The sequence below is a fragment of the Citrus sinensis genome, chromosome 1 (genome assembly GCF_022201045.2).
Source record: "Citrus sinensis cultivar Valencia sweet orange chromosome 1, DVS_A1.0, whole genome shotgun sequence".
In the NCBI taxonomy this organism is placed as follows: domain Eukaryota; kingdom Viridiplantae; phylum Streptophyta; class Magnoliopsida; order Sapindales; family Rutaceae; genus Citrus; species Citrus sinensis.
In genome coordinates this window covers 21,817,423-21,844,121 of record NC_068556.1, presented here as the reverse complement: position 1 = coordinate 21,844,121, position 26,699 = coordinate 21,817,423, and the positions used below count along the sequence as shown (strand labels likewise).

At 33.6% G+C, this 26,699-nt stretch overlaps 3 protein-coding genes across 3 annotated transcripts; all 3 read left to right on the top strand.

Moving 5' to 3' along the window:
- The first annotated feature begins 620 nt into the window (after window positions 1-620).
- On the top strand, window positions 621-2,087 carry LOC102609916 (probable aspartic proteinase GIP2). Its single transcript, XM_006489518.3, has one exon. The coding sequence runs from the start codon at window positions 622-624 to the stop codon at window positions 1,978-1,980; it is 1,359 nt and encodes a 452-aa protein (XP_006489581.2). The 5' UTR covers window position 621; the 3' UTR covers window positions 1,981-2,087.
- A 9,905-nt stretch (window positions 2,088-11,992) lies between these two features.
- On the top strand, window positions 11,993-13,697 carry LOC102608377 (probable aquaporin NIP7-1). The gene is made up of 5 exons (XM_025092226.2): window positions 11,993-12,245; window positions 12,539-12,763; window positions 12,854-13,048; window positions 13,162-13,223; window positions 13,306-13,697. The coding sequence occupies exons 1-5, from the start codon at window positions 12,075-12,077 to the stop codon at window positions 13,523-13,525; spliced, it is 873 nt and encodes a 290-aa protein (XP_024947994.2). The 5' UTR covers window positions 11,993-12,074; the 3' UTR covers window positions 13,526-13,697.
- Window positions 13,698-23,470: 9,773 nt separating this feature from the next.
- LOC102608957 (stem-specific protein TSJT1) lies at window positions 23,471-26,534 on the top strand. The gene is made up of 5 exons (XM_006489253.4): window positions 23,471-23,808; window positions 25,303-25,543; window positions 25,647-25,767; window positions 25,857-25,966; window positions 26,183-26,534. Exons 1-5 carry the CDS (start codon window positions 23,606-23,608, stop codon window positions 26,216-26,218), a joined length of 711 nt encoding a protein of 236 aa, XP_006489316.1. The 5' UTR covers window positions 23,471-23,605; the 3' UTR covers window positions 26,219-26,534.
- The last annotated feature ends 165 nt before the right edge of the window (window positions 26,535-26,699 follow it).

The following is a 26,699-nucleotide window of genomic DNA, read 5'->3' as shown; positions in this document are numbered from 1 at the left end:
ATAAAAATAGGCGGTAGAATTCTTCAATAGTCTTCCTGCTGGTTTTTCTTCTTTGCTTTATTATGATCTATGCTATCTAAATTTCTCTTTCGGCGCAAATCTGATCACAAACGTTTATGTGCACGCAAGTTCATGCTTTTAAGCAATGATTAAAATATAAAAAATAAAATAAAGTAAAAACAAATAGTAGTAATTATGAATTTATTATTTTCTTAAGAAATTGACTTCATGAATTTCAGTTCATGCAGGTCAGCGGTTTTGAAAACTACGCGTACAAGCTGATAGTATACGACAATAACAAGATTAAAAAAAATAATAATAAAAGTTCAACATCAAATGTAATTAACTAATAATTTTACAGGACCAATGAGCTGGATTAGTCAAAGTCAAAATTCGAGTTAATGCACTTCAGCAATCTGGATAAGTTAGAGGTTTTGCATGTCGCCTTGTCGCCATTATTGACGTCTCCAACCCGCGGCATATTTTATGTAATAATTACATTCAATTTTCAATCAACACGTTCTAAGAAAATTTACAAAACTAACCAAATTATTATTATTAATTCTTATTCTCTCAGTCTGACCATAAATTATAAATAACATGTTTAATACTGCTATAAATATGCACTTGGCACCGGCTTCTCCGAAGCACTCAATTAAGCCAAACATGGCCATCTCCTATAATGATCTTCTTCTCTTTTGCTCTCTTGTCCTTTTCATCACTCCCTCTTTAGCCCAAACATCATTTAGACCAAAAGCACTACTTCTTCCAGTCACCAAGGATGCATCAACTCTCCAATACGTCACTCAAATCAACCAAAGAACCCCCCTAGTGCCAGTGAAATTGACCCTTGATCTTGGTGGCCAGTTCCTTTGGGTTGATTGTGACCAAGGCTATGTCTCGTCTTCTTATAAACCCGTCCGTTGCCGCTCGGCTCAATGCAATCTTGCTCGGTCTAAGTCTTGTGTCCAATCCTGCTTCTCTCCCCCAAGGCCAGGCTGCAACAATGACACGTGCGCTCACCTCCCAGATAACACAATAACAAACACCGGCACAAGCGGCGAGCTTGCTACAGATATTGTATCTATACAATCAACTGATGGCAAGAATCTGGGCCGGGTCGTTTCAGTGCCTAACCTTGCATTTGCTTGTGCAGCAACGTTTCTTCTAGAAGGTCTTGCTAGTGGAGTTAAGGGCATGGCTGGCCTTGGAAGAACTAGAATATCACTTCCTTCACAATTCTCTGCTGCTTTTAGCTTTGATCGAAAGTTTGCCATTTGCTTAAGTTCTTCTTCCAGAGTAAACGGTGTCGTCCTCTTCGGTGACGGGCCATATTTTTTCCTTCCCCGCGATATTGATTTCTCAAAGTCTCTCTTTTACACCCCTCTTATACTCAATCCTGTGAGTACCGCCGGCGCTTTCTTCGAAGGTGAACCCTCAGCTGAATACTTCATTGGAGTAAAATCGATCAAGATCAACGGAAACACTGTCCCATTGAACACATCATTGCTATCCATCGATAAAGAAGGCTTTGGCGGTACGAAAATCAGCACCGTCAATCCTTACACAGTGCTGCATACTTCAATTTACAATGCTCTAGCTCGAGCTTTCATCAAAGAGGTAGCTAATATCCCTAGAGTCACACCAGTGGCACCGTTTGGTGCATGCTTCAACTCTACATTCGTTGGTAGCACACGTGTCGGCCCAGCAGTGCCTCAGATTGATTTGGTGTTACAGAGCAATACTGTAATCTGGAGAATTTTCGGTGCAAATTCTATGGTACAAGTCAGAGATGATGTGTTGTGCCTAGGTTTTGTGGACGGTGGAGTAAACCCTAGGACTTCAATTGTGATCGGAGGGCATCAATTGGAGGACAATCTTCTACAGTTCGATCTGGCCACATCAAGGCTAGGCTTCAGCTCTTCTCTCCTGTTCCACCAAACAACTTGTGCCAACTTCAACTTCACATCAAATGCTTAGAAAGAATATCGAATATCATATCATTGATACGATTGTATGATCTGTATTATTTATTTATGCTTGTTACAGCTCACAACCTCAATAAACGATCATGGTAGCTTTGTCATGATCCCACCCATGTAATATTTCAATATCAAGTTGCAGTAAAATCCGAAAGTTTGATAGATTTAATAATAAAAAGCTGACTGTTTTATTAGCACAAATTGTGGCACATGCTTTTATATATATTATACTTATAAGCACCTTCTGAGCATATATATAAATGAGGATATTCGGTTAACTTCTTGAAACAATTACATTCATGATAAGAGAATTTATTGGCTATTTATGTTAAAGAATAATAAGAATATGGAGGCAAAGAACAAAAAAAATTTCTTAGGATTTGAGACGTGTTTGCACACTTTCCTTTAAGGTTTTATTTGCCCTCTCCAATCTTGGTTTGTTATAGAGTATTAATGGCAAATTACCCCCAAGATATATCAAATTCTGAATACAATCTCTAGCAAATAAGATTGTATTTCCAGAACATATATGAAACCTGCAAAATCTGATGATATTACCAAAATGTGTATATTTCTTTTATGAAGAAGATGTTAATTCAAAAGAATGCAACCATTCGAAATGGTACTTCTTAAAAAAAACTCTTTTGGTTTGAATTTGCAACGATTAACACTTGAAATTTTCAAGCTTGTCAACCGTTTTCCAGTTGACGCCTTTCTGAAAATAAACGGTTAACCGTTTTCTCAATAAACGGTGAGCCGTTTTATTCCAGAATGTCAAATATGTTGCCCTCTGTACATAAACGGTTAACCGTTTTCTCAATAACCGGTGAGCCGTTTTCTCTAGACCATAAAACATGCTCTCTGGAGTTAAACGGTTAGCCGTTTTCTCCATAAACGGCAAACCGTTTTTGTCCATAATATCAAACCAAAGATTAAAAATGTTACAATCTCTCTTACAATCCCCACTAGATTGTAATATTTTTCAGATTTATTAATGATCAACTTATACATACAAAAAGGTATCTTTCGATTTTAACCTTTAATTAGTGAGTGTATTTCAAAGCATTTACAAGACAATAGTGTGCTAAGCATTAAACTTTGTCTCTTAAGTAAATACCGGAGATACATCACATATAAGCTATCCCAGATTTCAAAGTTGTGTTCCAATAGTTAGCACTATTCCGGCCTTGTGCTCTATCTTGGATTCATGAACATTTACAAGATTAAACAATTACCTTGTTAGAAACGGCACCATTTCTTATGTTCACTTAGGTGAAGTTTCAAATCATGTCTTTAGCTACTATAAGACTTGAACTTCATTAAGAGTAAATACTCAACCTCAACCTCGTAGCTATTTACACCGAAACTCTCGAATGGGATTATTTATTACTCGGTGCCAAACCAGTCACATAACAACAACTTGTTATTACCCATTTAACTATGGAGTAGTGGTATAACTACTACATAGTTGGGTTACCGTCTTTGGTGACTTTATTATGTAAAGGTTTCAATCTCATTCCAAAAGATGTATCCTTAACTAAGTCTCTTGAAAGACCTTTTGTTAAAGGATCTGCTAGGTTCTTATTAGTCCTAACATAAACAATATTAATAACACCATCTGCTATTAATTGTTTCACATATTTATGTCTCAAGCTAATATGTCTAGACTTTCCATTATATACTTTATTATAAACTCTAGACAATGTAGCTTCACTATCACAGTACAAAGAAATAGATGGCATCGGCTGTGGCCACAACATTATATCAAACAATAAATTTCTCAGCCATTCTGCTTCTTTGCCTGCAGCCGCAAGTGCTATAAACTCACTTTCCATTGTTGAATGTGTTATGCACGTTTGTTTCTTTGAAGCCCAAGAAACCGCTCCTCCAGCAATTGTAAAAATCCAACCAGAAGTGGATTTATTATCTCTTGTATTAGTTACCCAACTAGCATCTGAATATCCTTCTAGTACTTCAGGATAATCATTATAAAACAAACCCAAATTAATGGTCTTTTTAAGATAACCAAGTATCCTACCAATTACTTTCCAGTGTTCAACGCTAGGGTTACTCGTGAATCTTGACATTTTGCAAACTGCAAATGCTATATCAGGCCTCGTACAATGCATAGCATACATCAAGCTACCAATAGCACTAGCATATTCTAGTTGTGCTACTACTCGGCCTGAATTCTCTAGTAATTTAATACTAGAATCATATGGGGTATTAGCTTCTTTAAATTTTAAATAATTGAATTTAAGAAGCACTTTCTCTATATAATGAGATTGACATAACGAGTAACCCCCACTATGTTTATTCACTTTGATACCTAAGATAGTATCTACTTCACCAAGATCTTTCATCTTAAATTGTGAAGTTAAATACTTCTTTGTATCATCTACTCCTTGCATATTAGTTCCAAAGATAAGCAAGTCATCAACATACAAGCATATAATCACACCAATATCATTCGTAAATTTAAAATATACACATTTATCAGCATTATTATGCTTAAAATCATGTGATAAAATTACCGAATCAAACTTCTCATGCCATTGTTTTGGTGCTTGCTTTAAGCCATAAAGAGATTTGACTAATTTGCATACCTTTTTCTCATTTCCAGGCAAAATAAATCCCTCAGGTTGTTCCATATAGATTTCTTCATCAAGATCACCATTAAGAAAAGCTGTTTTAACATCCATTTGATGCACATACAAATTGTTCAATGAAGCAATTGCAAATAGCACTCTTATAGAAGTTAACCTAGCTACCGGAGCATATGTATCGAAATAATCAATATCATTTCTTTGCTTAAACCCTTTGGCTACTAATCTAGCTTTAAAAGTTTGCAAAGAACCATCACTATTGTACTTTCTTCTAAATACCCATTTGCTGCTAATTGGTTTAGATCCTGGAGGAAGATCAACCAAGACCCATGTTTGATTCGATATAATTGAATCAATTTCATCATTTACCGCCTCTCTCCAAAAAGAAGCGTCTCTAGAAGACATAGCCTCGCTAAATGTCTTTGGATCTTTTTCAATATTTAACAACAATGGTACTTTGTTAAGTACATTCTTTCTATCCCCTTCAACCAAGAAGAGTAGTGCTTGTGATGAAATAAAATCCGGAGCTAAACTCTTTTCTTTCTTTTCACGTTGACACCTCCTTGGTTCGAAAGATGTCATAGACTCTTTCCTTTTATTATTATTAGTGGAGGTACTAGGAGTATTAACACATGGTTGATCAATACTTGATTCTAATTCAATATTATAATCATGTTGAAATTTATTCTCAATAAATTCAACATATCTAGATTCCACAATCATATTAGAATCTAAATCTAACAACCTAAGCCTTGGAATTTTCAGCATATCCTACGAAAACACTTTTTATACCTCTAGCACTCAACTTTGATGACTTAGGGTCATGTATTTTATAAAAAGCTAAACAACTCCAGACCCTTAAATACATCAAGTTTGGTTTTCTTCCTTTCCAAATTTCATAAGGAGATATATGTGTTTTCAAAGATGTAATTCTGTTATGAATATGACATGCAGTGAGTAATGTTTCCCCCCACAAATTCTTTGGTAGTTTTGCATTAAGGATCATGGAATTTATCATATCCGTGAAGATCCTATTCTTCCTTTCAGCCAAACCATTTTGTTGAGGAGTAAATGGAGCTGATCTTTGGTGAATAATTCTAACTTCTTCACAATAATTATTAAATTCAATTGAGAAATATTCACCACCTCTATCACTACGAACCATTTTGATTTTCTTATCTTTTTGGTTATCAACTTCAGCTTTGAAAATTTTAAATTTATCAAAAGCTTCATTTTTTGTTCTAAGTAAATACACATAAGTGTATCTAGAACAATCATCAATAAAAGTGATAAAGTACATCTTACCTCCTCTTGTTAACATGCCATTATACTCACAAATATCGATATGTATTAAATCCAATATTTGAGTATTTCGTTCAGCTTTAGGAAAATGTTTCTTAGTTAATTTAGCTTGGATGCAGATTTCACACTTATGACCTTTAACATCATTGCAATTAATCAAATCATGCTTAGACATGTATTTCAAAGATCTAAAGTTCAAATGTGCTAATCTAGCATGCCAAACATCACAAGACTCAACAATATAAGCTAAGTTGATATTATTATTATTAATGCTGAGTTTGTACATTTCATCACAAGAATACCCTTTCTCAACAAATAATCCATTCTTTGACACAATACAAGTATTATCCTCAAGCACAATCTTAAGCTCATGCTTACACATACAACTAGCAGAAATAAGATTCTTCCTAACGGAAGGTACATGAAAGACATTATACAATGTGACTTTCTTTCCAGAAGTGAAGTTGATCTCAACTACTCCTTTCCCTGCTACTATGGCTGTATTATTGTTCCCCATGAGAACTATTTGTCCTTCCGTTTCTTCTTTGTATGATAAGAAAAATTTCTTATCATTACAAACATGAATTGTTGCAGCCGAATCGAGCCACCAATCATAGGACTTAGTTTCAGCCATATTTGTTTTTGTAATCATGCCAATTTGCATTTCAGAAACCATAGCACAAATCTCTTCAGATTTGTTTTCAATCACATTAGCTTTATGGGAATTCACTTCTTCCTTTTTCTTCTTGAATCTGCAATCACTTTGGCGATGTCCTTTCTTACCACAAAAGAAACAATTTCCAGAAAAATTTTGTGTGCTGGACTTTTTGAATTTCTTGTCATTCTTGACTTTAAAATTCTTTGAGAATTTACTAACTTCAACAACATTAACTTTAGTAGAATCATGCTTATCCTTGGATTCGCGAGACCTAGTCTCTTCTTCAATTACCAAGTGTTTTTGCAATTCTTCTAAAGTTATGTTCTCTTTACTATGAAGGAGTTTCTTTCTATAATCATTCCAACTTTGAGGCAATTTAGCAATAATAGCCCCAACTTGAAATGATTCAGAAATTTCAACTTTTAACTCTCGAAGCTTAGCAACAATAATTTGTAACTCATGTATTTGATCAAGAATGGATTTTGTATCTACCATAATAAAATCAAAATATTTAGATACAAGAAATTTGTCGGTACCTTCTTTCTCCGTTTTGTATTTGTACTCAAGAGCATTCCAAATTTCCACCGGAGAAGTCATAGAATTGTATAGATCATATAACCTGTCAGAAAGCGTATTGAATATGTGACCTCGGCACATCAATTCATCATCTTCACGATGTTTTCTTGCAGCCTTAACAACTTCGGTATCATCTTCTCTTGGTTCTGGAAATGGTTCCAATTTCGGATCAAGAACATATGCCACTTTAAGAACAGTAAGAAGAAAGAACAATTTTTCCTTCCAACGAGTGAAATTAGTTCCATCAAAACGATCGAGATGGACACTAGGATTCAGAAATGATGTCAAACACTTCTCAGCCTCCATTTGTATATATAAAACCTTAAAGATTGTTAAAGAGTAATAAGAATATGGAGGCAAAGAACAAAGAAAATTTCTTAGGATTTGAGACGTGTTTGCACACTTTCCTTTAAGGTTTTATTTGCCCTTTCCAATCTTGGTTTGCTATAAAGTATTAATGGCAAATTACCCCCAAGATATATCAAATCCTGAATACAATCTCTAGCAAATAAGATTGTATTTCCAGAACATATATGAAACCTGCAAAATCTGATGATATTACCAAAATGTGTATATTTCTTTTATGAAGAAGATGTTAATTCAAAAGAATGCAACCATTCGAAATGGTACTTCTTAAAAAAAAACTCTTTTGGTTTGAATTTGCAACGATTAACACTTGAAATTTTCAAGCTTGTCAACCGTTTTCCAGTTGACGCCTTTCTGGAAATAAACGGTTAACCGTTTTCTCAATAAAAGGTGAGCCGTTTTATTCTAAAATGTCAAATATGTTGCCCTCTGTACATAAACGGTTAACCGTTTTCTCAATAACCGGTGAGCCGTTTTCTCTAGACCATAAAACATGCTCTCTGGAGTTAAACGGTTAGCCGTTTTCTCCATAAACGGTGAGCCATTTTCTCTAAACCATAAAACATGCTCTCTGGAGTTAAACGGTTAGCCGTTTTCTCCATAAACAGCAAACCGTTTTTGTCCAGAATATCAAACCAAATATTAAAAATGTTACAATCTCTCTTACAATTTAAATAATAGCTTGTGCTGATCAATTAATTGACTAAAAGTAGTTATTAGGGAGATTCGTTTATTCTTTAACTAGTAATTAATATAAATGAAGAGGGACGGGCCGTAAGGAATTGATTCTATAATAATGTTTATAGTGATAAGATCGAGTCAACTGAAAATAAATTATAAATAAGCTAAGTATGGTCATTTTTAGGTAAAACTTATTAAAATTAAGGAAAGTGATTAGGCAGAAAGTAATCAAAATTATGAAACTCATCATCCTAACATACAAATATTTATACACACTTATATTATATATAACTCGTACGGCCATACGTGTTTGTTAACATAGCAGGACCCTTGTATTCGACATGTCAACTATAAAAATGATGATAATAACAGCTATATCTTTTTAATTTGATGCTACGGATGTTATGTTGATTCATTTTTCATAAAAAGAAAGGTCAGCTACTATGCAATAACTAGTTACAGTAAAGTAGTAAATAATAGATAGACGATAATGTATGGCTCAAATCCATATTTTAAAACCTGTAGAAATTTACACTTAAAATTTTTTATAGGACTATTAGAATACTATATAAACTACTACATTTTCGGTAATTGATAACTCATTTATTGGCATTGATAGACCATGTCATGATTTTGTAAAGTCTTTCAGCTTTTTATCAACTCATGATTTATTAAATAAAGCAAATTATGTCTGGAAATGTGAAAGAAACTAAAAGCAATTGTCGAAAGAAGATGATCGAGAAAGGAACGTTTGTATTTCATGTAATTGTACATTCCTTCGATCGGTAACCGAAGAAGGTCAAAGCCAAATAGAAAGTTGAGTCCAAATTCAGTTCACATTCACTAGAGCTTTCGTTCCAAAATTCCATTAATGGACAAAGGACAGAACGAGCAGAAAGTGCCAACTTACATACCCACGATATAAATTTAATGGTGACCGGGCTTGGCTTTCCTTTTCCCGTTTACCACACTTGTCTCTTTTTCTCCTCCTCTACTCATTACCATTTCTGAATCTTTCCGCTCCTTCAATTCTCCCAATTTTATTTTTATTACTTATTTATGAAGCCCACTGGCCTCTTATTAAGCCCAATAACAAATCATTTTGAGCCCGCATGCTGGAGATCCTGGCTGGAATTTAGCCCACAGGTTTTCCATTTTTGCAATCTTCTCATGTTATAAATGGTTAGAAAAACTTTTTCAGCCCAAAAAAAAAAAAGGTTAGATAAACATATATGCATAGTAACTTTGGAAATCTTTTGATAATTTGGAACCATGTTGTTACTTTTATGCCAATTAGTATAAGACAAGAGGGTGCCATGTCCCCTGCATAATTTTAAAAAAATTTAGAGTTTATAAATAAAATATAAAAAGTTAGTGTAAAATGTTCATATTAGCCCCTGCACAATTAATGTATAAAGTTAATAAATTAGATAATATTATAATTTTACCGTTAAGTCAACTAATGATAGCATCAAAATAATAAGAAACAAATCAGCCAAACCCACTAAAGTTCACTAATTCTCTAATATATAATAATATAAAAATTAGAAGCTCAAATTTGGCCCCCATAGAATTTTTCCCTGAGCTCCGCCCCTGTTTAACTGTCAAGAAAAAGTAATTAAGCATTAAGCATAGGTGGATTAGATAACATGAGCAATTAGTTGTCAAGGTAAAAACTTTAGTTATTGTGATTTCGTGCAGCCCAGCAGTCTAGTAAACTTAGTTTGGGGTACACATCATTTCTACATGTAATTCCCTCCTTAGTCATGTTTATTTTATTTGCTTTGTGAGCTATTTTATTAGAAGATATTTGTTAATGTTGACACAGGAAAAGTGACAGTGTACTCAATGGAGCCAATCCACAGAGAGGAAGGTGTTTCACATGTTAGGTTTCAATCAATCCCAATAACGGGCAAAGGTTCTTGACCAGAGCTTTCATGCAGCACAAGAAATTGATAGTCCACATGCTCCCGCACCAGAATCCTTATAAGCCACCCAACACGCACTAATCTTTTCCTCTTCCTTTTTTCCTGGAAGTGACGAAACTGAAGATATTTTAAGAATAATTGTGATTCGGATTACTATATTTGTAAGCATTATCTTCTAATGGCATAAAGATGTCGGTCCCATTTGAAAGAGTCAGGAAATGGCCAATTTGAGTCGATTACAGAACAATCTTCTGTCATATATTCTCGGTAGTTGGAACAACACTATCGTCATAACTTGCAACAGATACTGATTCCAACACTTTAGTTTAGAATAAGGCCGTATTAAGATTGTGTAGTAGTTGTTGCAATAGCATATTTGATAAATACTATACCAGCTCTGATTTAAAAATTAAATTGATTTGATTCCTCGCTTGTATCATGAAAACTGATAATATCTTTATTTTTTTTATTAAAATTATTATTTAAAAGTTACATTCACTACACATTATTAACTTTTATTTTATAGTTATAATTTTTTTTATAACAACTGTAATTTAAAGTTTTAACACCTCAATACCAAATAAAGATTAAGTTAACAAATTGTCATTTTCGGATCTATATATATAAAACTTATGAATTTGTTAGCCCACGTCAAAAGTGATGAGGTGGCTTTCTATCCTCATAGTTTCGTTTTAAATTTTCTACAACATTTAAAAAAATTTCATTTAAACAAAATCTTTAGGAGATTAGATGATATGTTAAAGAATTATATTTGCATCACAGTTGTAAACTTGTTTTTGGCTAAGCATCAACGGCATGAAAGAAAATTTTATTAATAAAAAATGAATTATAGTTCTGAACCACATCTGCTTCTTATATGATAAACTGTCAATTGAGCATCATCAGAGATTATTAACATTAATAATAATTAAATGAATAAATTTGAAAAAGGCAAATTAGTGATGATCTAAGGTGAGAACATTCACTGTTACCTATGCATCTGGGTACCTTGTTATGATACATAGCATATAACAAACGATCCTCATTGAAATAATATTTGTTACATAATTATGTAAGTTAACCCCGACCTGCCTTTGGCCATGTGATAATAAATGCTATAATCATATTAATTTAAATTGTCGATATATCCTTGGCTTAAGGTGCAACAATTAAGCTTATAGCTAGTAAGTTGTAGTTGTTAAATAAAAGGGGGAGTTTATGAATTTACTTTTTGTTGCACATTGATACGAGAATGATAAGAAAATTGTCCAGTAAAAGTAGCCCTCAACCAAACACTCTAGACCTTCTTCAAAGTTTTTTTTTTTTTTTTATAATATTAAACCATCCCGACTAATTCAGATTCGAGTCGAATACGACCACTAGGGCTGCAAAACTCTCCCAACAAGTATTTAATGCAGCTGCATTCCCAAACCTTAAACCGAAGACCTTAATTAAGGTAAAACGACCATATACCAGTTGATCTACGCGTTTGTTGGTACCTTTTTCAAAGTTTAATAAAGCAAAATAGCTCCAGATACAGTTTTAGTTGCACATTAAGACAATGATAAGAAAATGAACACAGAGAAAGAGGAGAATAAGTAAAGCTAACCAAAACTGAGATTAATTGTTGGGAACAAAATGGTTAGCATAAAAGTTGAAAACTAGTCTCTCTTGCATTGCAGCACTTGAGAGCTAACACATGAATTGTGTTGAAGGTCTCACTTGTATCGCCTTCCAAACTTAACATCCCACGGGGCCAAAACTGTGTGAACAACAAACACATTCTGTCGTTTTATTTTTAATAATTAATACCCGACTTTGTTAATTCCATTATATGTATATATACATCAATCACATACAAGAAACAATTCAGCTTGTATATTGTGCATGATCTTTGCACCTCTTTGTCTGCGTTATTTAAGACTCAAAGTTTCTGACCTATCAATTTTCCAAGAGAGCTAATGAAAGGTTGATCATGAAAATGAATCCTTGTTTTGATAAGCAATCATGTTCTGAAATATCAACTTGTGCATCAACCAGCGGCCAGTCTGGGGATGATCCAGAGACGGGCTCAAATGCAATGTCGATAAGGAACAAGGGTTTACTCTGCATTCCACATGATATTGATCTAAACCCTGCACGCATGGTAAGAAAAATAATAATAATAATAATAATAAGCCTCTAATTTTCATCTTTCTCTTGTGGGCACGAACCACATTTGGCCTAGGCATTCTTTTTGTATACAAAGTAAAGATCTACCACTTTGAAGATCTTATAGTAAAGGCGTATTAAGTAAGACTCTAATCACAGAGGCGGCATAAGTTAATTGGTAACATGCTTGAAACTCAGAACGTTTCTAGGCATTGCACAAGAATCGGGCATACAATTTCCTTGCCAGAATATATATGTAGGAAGTGATTAGAGTTTGATAAAATGCAGGTTATAGCAGAGCTGGTGGGGACTTTCATATTGATGTTGTGTGTGTGTGGGATCATGGCAAGCACAGTTTTGACAAGAGGAGAAGTGGGACTCCTGGAATATGCAGCCACAGCAGGGCTAACAATAATCGTTTTGGTTTACAGTATAGGGCCAATCTCAGGTGCACATGTTAATCCTGCCGTCACTATTGCTTTTGCAGTCGTCGGTCATTTTCCTTTGTCGAAGGTAACTTTTATTAATTACACAAATTCTACTCTTTAATAAGAGTGATCAAGTAACAAACTTGAAACTGATAATTATTTGCTTAATTAACAGGTTCCATTTTATATAATGGCTCAAACAGCGGGTTCTGTGTTGGGAACATACATTGGAATATTAGTGTATGGCATAAAATCTAATCTCATGATCACTAGACCAGCTCAACACTGCGTTTCTGCCTTCTGGGTTGAGCTCCTTGCCACTTCCATTATTGTGTTCCTCGCCGCATCATTGGCCTGTGAAGCTCAATGCGTAAGCTGAACTTTCCACATGCATTAATGTGACTCAAATCAGTTTCTATACTTTTTTTTATAGAGAAAAAGATTAATGCTGATAACTTGGATTTTGAATTAAAAAAACTGCAGTTTGGCAATTTATCAGGATTTGTTGTCGGAGTAGCGATTGGACTTGCAGTGCTTATTACAGGGTAAGTACCAAGAAACATAACATTGGACTATTTCTTGGAAGCACTTTTTTTCATTTCTTAACTTGTTGCCTTCATATTTCAGGCCTGTTTCCGGAGGATCAATGAATCCTGCAAGATCACTAGGACCCGCAATTGTGTCCTGGAACTTCAGCGACATATGGATTTATATCATTGGCCCCACAATTGGAGCTGTAGCAGGCGGTTTCGTGTATCGTTTTCTCCGTCTCCGGCCCCGGGCTTGTAGCCCCAGCACTTCCCCTAACACCAGTCTACTTAGTCACTCCTTTATGTTTGTTAGGTGACAGTTCAAAAGCCATATCTGAGTGTGCTTGAACAGCTGTTTATTAGGTAAATTTATCTACCAAATTGTATTTTCAGATTTGGAATCAACAGAATAAATTTATTTTAAGTGTTGATAGCCCTTGGTGCTTTGTGATATTGTCAGTTAAAATAGAATTAAATTGAACCCACCATTTTACTGTGATACAGGATCTTTCTCATCAGAATATTTAACTATGTATTATTACATGATGCATTTCCGTGATGTGTATGTGCATTAATGCGCGAAGCAGTCACTCTCGAAAAATATTATTGGGCCAACATATGGAATCGAGGCCTTTTTCGGTAAGGAAATAATCCTCTTTATAAAAGAAAAAGAAAATCATATTCCCATCAAATAAGTTTGTCATAATAATATAAAATTAAGTGATATAAATTTCAATTTTATTTGACTAGTTACCTGTGTTCAAATTTTATAAAGATGAAGGGCTAAAATATAAATAGATATTTTTATAAATATTTTTAAGTTTAAATTATCAAGACAATCCACTTATTTTTCAGAAGAATTTTAAAATACATATGAGGTAATATAATCAATTAATATATACATAATATATATAATTGATTTATATATAATCATCAGTCATACGCTGATTCTTTAAAATAAATACACGATAACATTATTTATTTATTTATTATATAACTAACATAATATCTAAAAGATATTTTTAAATTTCTCATAAATTTAAATAAATTAATCTATTCAATAATAGTTTGGAATGACGTGCGTTCAAAATTTAATTGTAAGATTCTCGTTGAATCATAAATCATTATCGAAACTTTATCCATATTAAAAATTGTAGACATCGGCAAGCAATAAGAAAAATATTTGAACTTCATTATCAAAGTTTGCCCGTATTGATTAATGAGTCTTTGTTTTAATAAGAGAAATTTCACACTTATAAAATTGAGTGTAAGGGTTCGAATTTTCGTAAGAGTATTATAGAGATTAGTTTCAGTATTTTCTCAATTATTAATTAATTGAGTAAAAACAATTTATTTTTTATAAAATATAAATAAGATAGACACCCGTTAACATTCAAATATTAAAGAATTTATCTTATTATTTTCCTGGTTGCGTTATGTCAGGTCATGTCAACATGATGGTTATGGGCACCACCCACCGTAATCAGAAAGACGGAAACGAAACCCTAGTGGAGGATTTGTGTCAGCCTACGTGTAAACAATATGATAATTATAAACAATTGATAAGGATAATACTATACGCATTATTAATCAAATTTCCATAACAAAAAGAGATGGGGTCTTCTCGATTCCCCAAAATTTTATTCAACCATTCCAAAATGCAACTGAATGGCCGCTTTGATTAGACCAAGGAATTGTCTAGAAAGCTTAGAATTATTTAAAAAATTAAAAAATGAAATTATATTTTAAAAAATTCAAGATTTTTTTCGTTTCATGATAGTGTAATCAATAAACAAGAATCTAGAATGCACTACAAATTTGTAAGAATCAATTATTTGGTTGAGTGATTTTTTCTTTTAGTATCTTAAGATATTTTATGTGCTTCACCAAAAACAAAAAACAAAAATTATGTGCCTTTTTTTTTTTTTTTCAATCTCTAATCATACTACCAGACATATACCCAACACCATCCCACCTTAAATTAAACAAATTAAGTTTCGCTATCTGAATTTAAAAATTTTACTCGAGATCATATTTTATGGGTCACTCCTCTATTTAAGGTTAAAAAAGAAAAATAAATAATAATTTCAAGCACCAACAAGCGGCAGATACACTACTCCATGTAAATAAAAGACATGCAGTAGGATACAAATGCCTGAAGATAATCTGTCTTCCCAACACACTGGATATGATGCAACAATTTGACAAAGTTGAACCATTTCTAATTGGCTTATTAATTCTACTTTTTGATTTTTTTTTTTTTCTTTAACTACGTAACAAAGAAATTAAGAGCGACATTTAAATAATTAAACAGTATCAGTGCCCCATTTAGTACGCTGAGACTTTAGGCCCATCAACTCAACTTCAAAAGTAACCTTAAAAGTATTAGAATCCAAAGTATACAAAATCTTCAACTGTAAAAAAAATACTTATGACTTATGAGGCAGCACTCACCCCACCCTAAATGACTAGTTTATATATCACTGATGACGAAAAAGAAAACAATAAATTAAAGAACAAAATTCTGAATACGTTATTAATAAAAAAAAATTATGTAGCTTTATTAAGGCTTTACTTCCTTTTAATACTAGGAATAATAAAATAAAATAATCCTAAGGATGTATAATTTCTAGAACACTAGATGAACTTCGAATTGATATTGTTTTCAATGCATAAAACATCAAAATTTGGTGAAAATACCGTAAACTTTACAACTACGAAATTTATTTGTCTCATTGTAAGTTAGTGATAGTCACAAATAGTATACCGTCCATTCAAATCCGACATCTCAAGTTTCACCATATCAAAATTATCTTCAACACACAAAATCATACATTAATTAATTAATTCATTGTTTGATTTAAATGATTACAAGTTCTAAATTGTACAGATTAAAGACTACTACAAAGTCTTTGTGCAATCTATCAAACAATTTGATTGACATTCCAATTTCCAAATGGGAATTCGTATAAGAATGATTCTTGGCCATATGAAATCTGAGGTATCTTTCAATATTCTTGGCACCTCAAAATCTGTTTCCCAAAATTGTGTATGGTGGAGATGATGCCCGGCCCCAAGGTCAATGGAGATTTTAAAGAAGTTGTGGCCATCGCTTTGCCCTTGACATATTATGATTTTTGCGCAATGTTTTTATCGTTTGTGCGCAACAAGTGGTTGTGCTTTTGCAACTTTTTCCCTTTGTTCATTATTATCCAACTTTCTCTTGTTTGTATTATAAAATTGTTACTTAATTTGTACATCAACATTTCAACGTCACAATTGGACCCAAAGCCACTCCTCACCAACTATTTCCTATCATACTTGTTGTTAAGTTATTCATTAACAACATATTAGACCTCGAAGTTTTAATTATTGATCTATGATTAGTTTTTTCAATCAATATTCTTCTTAATTTATACATTTCACAATCTTCATTAGGTTAGATAATGTTAATCCGCAATTTTTATTTTATTTGGCCAATTTGTTTGGTAAGAAATACATATGGGACTGGTTTAAAGTGCCCATTGATTGTGATGCAATACAAGATATTTACATCTTATGAATTTCCCTGTCCATAATAAATTAGCTAATTAAGATCTCAATAGTAGGTTACACTCAATAAATTAAAAAGGAAAAAAATCTCTCTTTACTTATAGGATTTAATGCAATAGTCCATTTCATTCTTACTTTTTAAGCAATAGCGCATTTCATTCTTCTTTTTCAAACAATAACCCAAAACAACCTTCTATAAATTTACAATTAGTTTATTCTATAATTCATTGTGGGCAAAATAAAATTTTCAATTAAATAAATACAAATCATTTTAAAATAAAACTTTCAAGAACAATTAAATAACATTTGACTTTCTACATAAACTTAAAATTTAAGGGTGGTGGTAATAATAATAATAATAATATTTCAATCATGAATCATTTTCCATATTAAAGTCAAGGATAAGCTAAAAGATTAAAAAAAAAAAACACTCCTATGTAGACCATTTTATTCTGTAGTATATTTAATGTGTTTTTATGTTTTTAGTGTGTATTTTTTTTAAATAAATGAAGAAGTTTGTGTTTACTTTGATAGAATAACAATATTGATTGATTATTTATTTTTTTATCTTGACCATACTAAAGTTAAGGACAAGCTAAAGAAAAAAAGAATTACTCTAGTGCCTGTGAAATTTATGTTTTTTTTATTTGTTCTAAATTTAAAGATAACTTAATAAATAAATAATAATAACACTAAATAATATTAAATTAATTAAATAATAAGAATGAAATGAATTATTATATTAAATTTAGGGGTGAAAAGAGTATTCTTTTAATTAAAAATTTTACACCCGTTCTGTTCTTCCTTAGCCGTTACTAAGTGCTCGTCTTGCACCAAAAAAAAAAAAAAAAACTATATAAGTGCGAGCTGTTGTGTTACACTCACAAATTAGTTGAACAAAAAAATTAAACATAATTCCACGCTATTGTATCGACTTTGAAATTTTTTTATTTTATTTTTTGGTGGGGAGAATTGATTGATTGAAAGGTTAGAAACTAAAGCAAGTTCCATTATAAGTTATGTTTCAATTACCCATTACATCCTCAAATCAATTTTATACATAAAATAATAAAGATTTTACATTTTCTTCAGTCTTATCCCCCAAACTTAGAAAAATCCTTGTAGGTAAGAAAATAAATTTCGATCATTAAGATTAAAGAAAATGCCCTTCCAAAAAGAGAAAGTGAAAAAGAAATGGAATCACGCAAGCAATCAAAATTCCAAAACCGTGGAGCCAGAGATAAAACCATGGGCGAAGCTGTCCCACTGAATTAGCATTCACATTACACGTCATTAATTATTTTTTAAAGTGCTTTTTTATTTTGTTGGAATTTTTTAAAGTTCATCTGCAAGATTCTCTTTTCAATACTCCTCCATTTTTAGGTGGGGCTTAATGTTTAAACCGCTTGATTAGACCGGACGAAAATTTCAACCAAGCCCCATCACATTTGATGCGCATCACAATCCAATGGTCCATCAACCAAAGCCATCAAAATCCGACACGGCCAATTAATTTGTCAAAATCCGATGCAAATCAATGAATTTAGATACTTAAATTATATTGATTAATTATATTTTAATTAATGGAATTGTATTTTGTTATACATTTAAAACTCAATTATTTAAAAATTTTATTAAGAAAAAAGTGATTTGTTACAATATGATTATACTTTTTTATTAAATATATTAAATTTTGTTAAAGAGATAGACATAATAATAAATAAATAAATGGCATTAAAGTTTGAAATTATTAATACCATCAATAAATTGATCACGTGGCCATAGCCACCTTAGAGTTGCTCTAAGGTAGAATACGAATTATAACCACATAAGTAAAGTTATAAATAGTAAAAAAATATATCATAACCTTAATCATATAGTTACAAAGAAGTGTTCTACCTTAAAGTGATTTTAACATAGTAAAACCCTTTGACCTTAAAGCGATTCTACCTTAAAACTTAAACCGATTCCAACATAATCGAATCACGAATACATTTGTGTTAGCTTAAACATTTGTGTTAGCTTAAATTTAAAACACCGACAAACACAACCATTAATCTAAATTGCCACCACCTACAGATTACCCTCTCTAGATAGCTCGGTCCGACGTTAAGTCATTATCCACCGCGTCTCATCACATCCTGGCCGTAGTTAGGGATGGCAATGGGGAGGGGAGGGGAGGGGAGGGGACCAATCTCCCCATACCCATCCCCGATATTTTACATATGTCCCCGTCCCCTCCCCGTCCCCGTCAGAATTGCTTGAGAGAATCTCCATCCCCTCCCCGAATAATAACAGGGGATCCCCGAGGGTCCCCGGTCCCCGAATAACTAATAGTCTAATACATTTTTTTTATTTTCGATTTTAAATTAATCATATTAAAATAAACTCATACCGCTATTGTAAGCTCGTAACCAACTTTGACAGCACATTAAGGCCTCCAATGTGCTTGGATGAAGTTTGTTATGGTATGGGCTCACAACTCTACCACTAGTGTTAAAAGCTGATTCAGAAGCAACTGTTGTAATTGGAATTGCCAAAATATCTCTAGCAATTCGAGCTAATGTAGGATACCTATTAGCATTTGTCTTCCACCAACTCAAAATATTAAAATCTTCCATCCGAGGTATAACTTTCTCATCCAAATATGAATCTAATTCATCTGCAACAACTGCACAATCTCCATTGTTTACATAATCATCAAAACCTATCATCCATTTGGTTGCTTTCTTATAAGAATCCCCTGTAGATCTAGTAGAAGAACTACTACCAGTATAATCAAAGCAATAAACAGTTGGTGAAAACTTCAATTAATACTCTTCAACTAATTCCCGGCAAAGGGTGACCACTTTCCCAACATACAACTATTTTGATATTTATTATTTTTAACAATATTTATAATTTTGTTATTTATTTATTAGTAATTTTAAAAATAAAAATAAAATTAAAAATTAAAATGGGGAAATGGGTAGGGGATGGGGATTCCACCTCATCCCCGTCCCCTCCCCGAATAAAAAATTGGGTAAAAAATTTTCCCCGTCCCCTCCCCGAAAAAAAAATTGGGTATAAAATTATCCCCGTACCCTCCCCGAATGGGGAAAATCCCCGAGGGTACCCGTCCCCGTGGGGATTTTTGCCATCCCTAGCCGTAGTCGATGGCCCAAAATTTCGATCACGATAAGATTGGAGTGAAATTAGAGAATTTATCCATCTCGGATTCATTGTTAGATATTTACCCAAAAAAAAAAAAAAAACAACATTTGTCAATATTTCTGCTGACGATAATTACAAAAATTAATTCATTTTCTTAACATATTCAATACAATCTTTGGATTCCTGATTGAGAAAAGTTCCTTGTTAGGAAGGGAATATAAAATTTAAAAAAAAAATAATCAACTAAATATTCCTTTTGCTTTGAGGTGACTAGGACGACATGCATTTGGTTAACTTAATAGTTATGTTAAAAGATTAAGAAAAAAAAATAATCCTTAGCATGTGGAATCGGCAGTCTTGGTCGTCTCTTCAGGTGTAAATTCGAAGTTTAAAATAATAAAGAAGTTTTGATGCTCAGAGCCCACACTAAGTGCCACTTTGTAGAAATTATTAATTTAGGTTCAAGTTGCTCGCAGAACACAGGAAACTCTAGACTGCATCCATGGTTTTGTTTGCTTGGAGTTTGAACAGAGATAAAATAATTTGTCTAGAATGCAAGGAGGAAGCAAATGAATGAATATTTGCTTTCTATTTTTGTAGCCAAATTGAATAAGAACACTTATAATTATGTACTTTTCAACTTTTGAAGCTGGAATCTGAAATGTTTTATGTAGTAGAAATTTCTTGGAGTCTCTTTTGATTGATTCCATGGTATTTACTAATTTTGTTAACGAGAAACATTTGATTGGTCTCCAATAAATCCACAAACTCATTAAAGAGTTCGTGATTGCGAGGGAAACATATATACGTGCACGTTAAGAACAACTGATTTGGAAAAAGATTTACCAATATGTAAGGGAACAAACTGGATAATTCTATAATCTCTTTTTAACTTCATAATCGACTTCTCATGCGCATTCAAATATATTTCCGAACACAACCTTTTTTCCGAAGCACATAAATTAAGTACCTTATTTTTTTTTAATACTGTTATACAAGACTGTTACTAATATTACATTAGATATTACAAATATTATTTACCAACAAATTATACAATTGAAACATTCTTCGTAGCATGTACTCCTCTGAAGCACTGCCCAAATTCTTTAAATTCTCTTAAATGTTCGAGAGTTGTCCACTCTATTTACATTTCGTGAAGGATAGACTGGCCCCACTCAATTATTTGATAATTGAGAGAATATTGAAATTAACCCCCATAATACTTTTATGGAGGCTCAAATTTTTACACTCAATATTATAAGTGCAAAAATTCTCCTACTGTTGAGTACATAAAGGCACCAGGTCGGCCATGCTACTGGTTCCGCCCCGGCACGGATCGTTTCAGCTATATGGTACGAGCAGAACACGAGGTTAAACAGGAGCCGACCCGAGATGAATGCGACCAGGAAAACATACCGACCAGAAGTATACGCCGAGCCGATACTCATCCCCAGGAAAGCGGGAACACGATCTCACAAAATCGCGGTAGTTGCGCTTCTCCCAGAACGGTTGAAGGACACGCGAGATCCACGTTTGCCCACAATCTAACAGTTAGAGTCCCATGAGGGGCTACCACCACCCGAAAAAGGAGGGATAAGGGGCAAACGAAAAACGTGGGACAAAGGGCGGCTATAAAAAAGAAAGACATCGAAGAAGACAAGGGAGAAAAAAATTAAGAGAGGGAAAACGCTGCCAAATTGCAACGAGACTATTTTCTTACAGATCTCGAACAAACTTCTTGAACCCAAATTATATTGTTTTCCCGTAAACACCTTGTGCTAACTTAGGCATCGGAGGGTTTACGCCGGCAAAACCACCGACGTCTCTGATCCATTTTTGGTGAACGCAGGTCTAGTGAGAGAAAGGAGGGTGATCCCGGCCTTAGTGGTTCGAGCAACAGTCGATAACTTAAGCGTTGGTGAAAGAATCTGGTCGGTCCAAGGACGAGCAGATCTCAGCATCAACACCTACTGGACCAAAGACCCATTGATAATTAAGTAGGTTAATTACGTTACCAGTCTAATGACCATTTTTATGCTTTAATATTTGGCAAGAGAAGCATAAGCTTCGATTTGGTAAGACCTTAAGCAAACTCACCAGGCATAGTACACCTGTGACAGCAGCGTCATCAGCCACAAAACCTCCAAGTCCATTTGAGCAGGATAGGAATTTTGATTTCATCACCTCATCCAACATCCATTGTCTTGGTCACTCTCATTCATCCCAAGTAGAAACCAAATGCAATGTCAACCAAATCAATTCGGTTCCGTCAAACAAAGGATTTCCTATGATGTAATTACATCCGTTCGTTATTAAGATTAATAATTATATCTTAAAAGTTATCTATGCAATGTCTGATAAAAACTTAAGTGTTTTTTTTTTTATCTGAAAATTTGAATGAACTTGAATAAGTTTGAATTATGAATAAAATTGAATTTTGAATGTTTCAATTTGAATGATATATTTTTTGACATGAATTACTAAAAATATATATTAAGTTGTTTATTTTTTAACTAAAAAAAATCTAAAATCTACTATTTTTACATTTGTGCTTTACAAATTATAAATGTTTAACAGATGAAAAACATTTCAAAGAATTTAAATAAGATAATAAAGTATCATAATATAAATCATGTTCAGTTAAATACAACCCTTTATATTTTAAATTAATATATGTTAATAAATTTTATTGTAGTTTATAATGCTTTTAAATGAAGAATATAAATAAAAAATTATGAAAATGAATTAATGCTATCTTGTAGAAATAAAAATGATAATAATTTACCATTTCATTATCAAAAGTTATAGAGATGGGAAATAATGCTAATCATTAAATGTTATTTAGGTAAAGATAAAAATTAATTAATTAAATAGAAATATTTTAGAAATTTTTTTTGATAACATCATTCAGACTTTTTAGATTGAATAAAAAACTAAAAAAATTGTTTAATAACTCAATGATTAAAAATTTTCATTAGGTTAAAAAGATAAATGATCGTAATAACTTTCTTGATTGAACAAATAACTTTTTATTATTGTAATTTAAAAATTAAATTAAATGATTTGATTCTACTATTATATGGCAGAAAAATTTATAGTAACGTAGCTATTAAAATTATTTTTAAAAATTATATTTATTTCGCACTCTCAAATTTAATTACCTGGATAACCTCAAATCAATGGCCTTCATTTCCCCTTAAAAAAAAAAAATCGAACGATTAACAAGTGTTCATGAATAGTCCACCAAACATTAACTCTCTGGTCGTTACTTCACCGGATAAAAAGTTCTCTTCACGGTTGCTGAGGCGGCTTTAGCGGCTTGACACATAATTACGCTTAGCTAGAAGACAAACCATCATGTGGGCCCCACACATCACTACACGTCATCATCCACGCTCAAGAATTATCGTCCACATGCTGGGACCCACACGTCGCCATACCATCTCTACTTCCATTGGACGATAAAACAAATAAAAATTAAAAAGCCAAATAAATATCTCCTCAAATGACGAAACTACCCTCGCCTATCTTCCTATAAATTGAAATGCATCCTCTTTAGCTCGGAATCCCAAGTCCGAGCTTTGAACTTTCCAGTTAAAGCCAAAGAGTTCCGAACGGATCAAAGTTTTCTTGTAGGAGAGAGAAATTTCTAGGGCGAGAAAGCGAGAGAAAAGGAAATTTGGTAGCTTAAAATGTTGGGAGTGTTCAGCAGCGCGATCGTTTCACCTCCAGAGGAGCTGGTGGCGGCCGGAAGCCGGACTCCGTCGCCGAAGACCACATCGACGGCACTGGTCGACCGTTTCCTCCAGACCAACTCGTCTGCTGTGTCCGTACAGGTCGGGGACAACGTCACCCTCGCGTACACTCATCAGAACGAGTCTCCTTTACGGCAAAGGTAAAGACAACAGTAAAGTTTCTATTAATAATTTAAGCGACACCGTTTCTGTTCTTGATCTTCGTGCTACAGAGTTGGTTTTGGTACCTTGAAGTTGTCGGAGTTTTTCTCTGACAGAGAAATGACTAGTTTAAGGAATTGTTTTCTAATTCTGTCGGACATCCGGAATCATTAGCTTTATTATTTACGGATCAGACGGTGCAGAGCGTTTGATCAAGTTAGCGATATGCCTGCACGGCTACACTAACACACTTTTGGATTTGCTGACCGGTTGATTTCTGAAAACTGAAAAAATAATAACTAATAACAAAAGCAATTTGATTGCACAATTACTCTTCTCTACTAAAAAATGAAATATTTTTTTTTGACCTTTTATTGCGTTCGTGTGCTTTTTGTCTGACCCGGACCTATATAAAACTGAAGTGGCACCGGACTTGCTTCCATTTACACAGAGGTGTTTCATTAGAGAGATGACATGTTTGCAAACCTCACGCGAGGTTAGTTGATTTATGGATATGGCGTGACATAATATGATTTATGAATTATATAAGTGTGTACTTACTCAATTATTACAATTAATTGAGGATTTTTTTGAAAATTTTGAGATAATTTCTTTAATATAACTACAATATATATATATATATATATTATAATTTTGGCTGTAGAATCTCTTACTTATTATACATTATTTCAGCTAAAATATAAGCGATAGAGAAAAAGAGATTTTTCTGAAAAACAAATAAGAAATCAGTTTCGACGGCCATTATTTGTTTGAGTGCGGGCCATCGACTGATGTCGATCCCGTAGGGAAATCCAAGCGGGAGATGTTATGGCATCTTACATGGCGTCCGGATTCTCTTACCGTGGATTTGTCTCGAAGTGAATAGTCACACGCCACACGTGATGTCTCGTCTTGCGTTTGGCAGATATTCCGATGAACTGATCATCTGAGCGTACACGTGGACGACAGACCACGTGAACGGTCAGTGGTTGCTAACCTAAGTGACATTTTCTACTAGTTGCTGCCTGTGACTTTACAGTGAGACTGGTTGTCCAACTCTAGGAAAAAATAGAACTTTCGTGTGCAACGTTAGAAAATATTATTTAAGTCTTATGTTTGGTAAAATTTGAATAAAAAAATATAACATATTTCAATCTTCTGTTAGGGTATTAACTTGGTAGTTTTTTATAGCGAAATTTTCAGCCAAGTTGCGAACACGAAGATGATGGCAAATTTGAATTGTTTGATTAATGATATCTTATTTGATTTTTTTATTTAAATTAATTTTTTTTTAAAAAAAATTTAAACATTAAAAGTAACTTTCATGGTTGCATCTAGTGGTGGTACCCAATAAACTTTATTTATGGGAGAACTAAAGGATAAGGATAAGGAAACGTATTAGATGGGGACTGGGGAGTAGGGACACCGACTTATTTGTAATAACATTTGAATCATAAGATTAATAATTTGACTGTGGATGCTGTGCATGGCAGATCATTTGCTGTGAAAGATGAGATCTTTTGCTTGTTTGAGGGAGCACTTGATAACTTGGGAAGCCTGAGGCAGCAATATGGACTAGCTAAGTCGGCAAATGAAGTGATCTTGGTGATTGAGGCATACAAGGCTCTGCGTGATCGGGCCCCTTACCCACCGAACCATGTCGTTGGCCACCTTAGTGGGTACTTTGCCTTCATTGTCTACGACAAGTCCACCTCCACCTTGTTTGTGGCTTCTGTAGGTTTATTTAATTTCTTACCTACCAAAAAACCTATGTGAAGCTTATCGCTTTGGTTGGTTTTGGATAGCAACTTTTTAATAATGTTAACAACTGTGGCAGGACCAATTTGGTAAGGTTCCTCTTTATTGGGGAATCACTGCTGATGGACATGTTGCCTTTGCTGATGATGCTGACTTGCTCAAAGGTGCTTGCGGCAAGTCACTTGCTTCTTTCCCTCAAGGTGGGTTTTAGCTAAACAATTTCAGTGGCCTTACTGAAGCTGCTTGTTTACTGCAATTTTTCACAAGGTTGGCCTTTCGGATTTTTCAGGTTGTTTCTTCTCAACAGCAGTTGGAGGACTGAGAAGCTTTGAGAATCCAAAGAACAAGATCACTGCGGTTCCTGCTGCGGAAGAAGAGATCTGGGGTGCTACATTTAAGGTAATGTCATCTTGACATTATCGCAATCTGATTAAAGGTTTCTCATTGATTGGTCTCGGTAACCATCAACTGTCTATTTCCACCAGCTATAAAGCAGCTCTTTTTTGGGAATTAATAAAGCAGTTCACTCAAGTTAAAACGAACTTTAGCCACACTTATATTATATATCTCAATTACATTCAACGGATATGTCGATTTCGTGGGGTGAAATTTCAGGTGGAAGGGCCAGCAGTTTTTGCAGCCACAGAGTAGAAGGTTAGAAGATCTTTCTTCTCCACTTGAGATATTAGCCAACAGTTAAAAATCCGCGGTTTGGGGGAAAAAAAGTTTGTGGGGATGCAAGCTGCAAGAGGGTCCATGTGAATAACAAAATGAGTGTAGCAAAAAATCATCAACTGGAATGGAAATAGTGTATGCTTGTGAGAAATGTAGCACCCAGCTTTCTTTGTAGCTATAGCTCCTTTCAAGTTTCTTAGGTGTTTGCTTTCAAATTAACCTTTTATCCAGTCTTGTCCAATGTACAGTTATGTTTGCTGTTTAATAAAGTCTTGTCCCAGTGTTCGAACTACATCAAGTCTTTTAGGTAATGAATGCCAGCCATCCCGTTGTTACTGTTGCCAATTAACAGTGCGTTATTGGTCTAAAGACTAAAATAATGCATGAGGCGAACCAGGAATTACTTGCAACAAAATATGAATTGGTAGAACTGCATATAAGAGAAAAACAAATAATC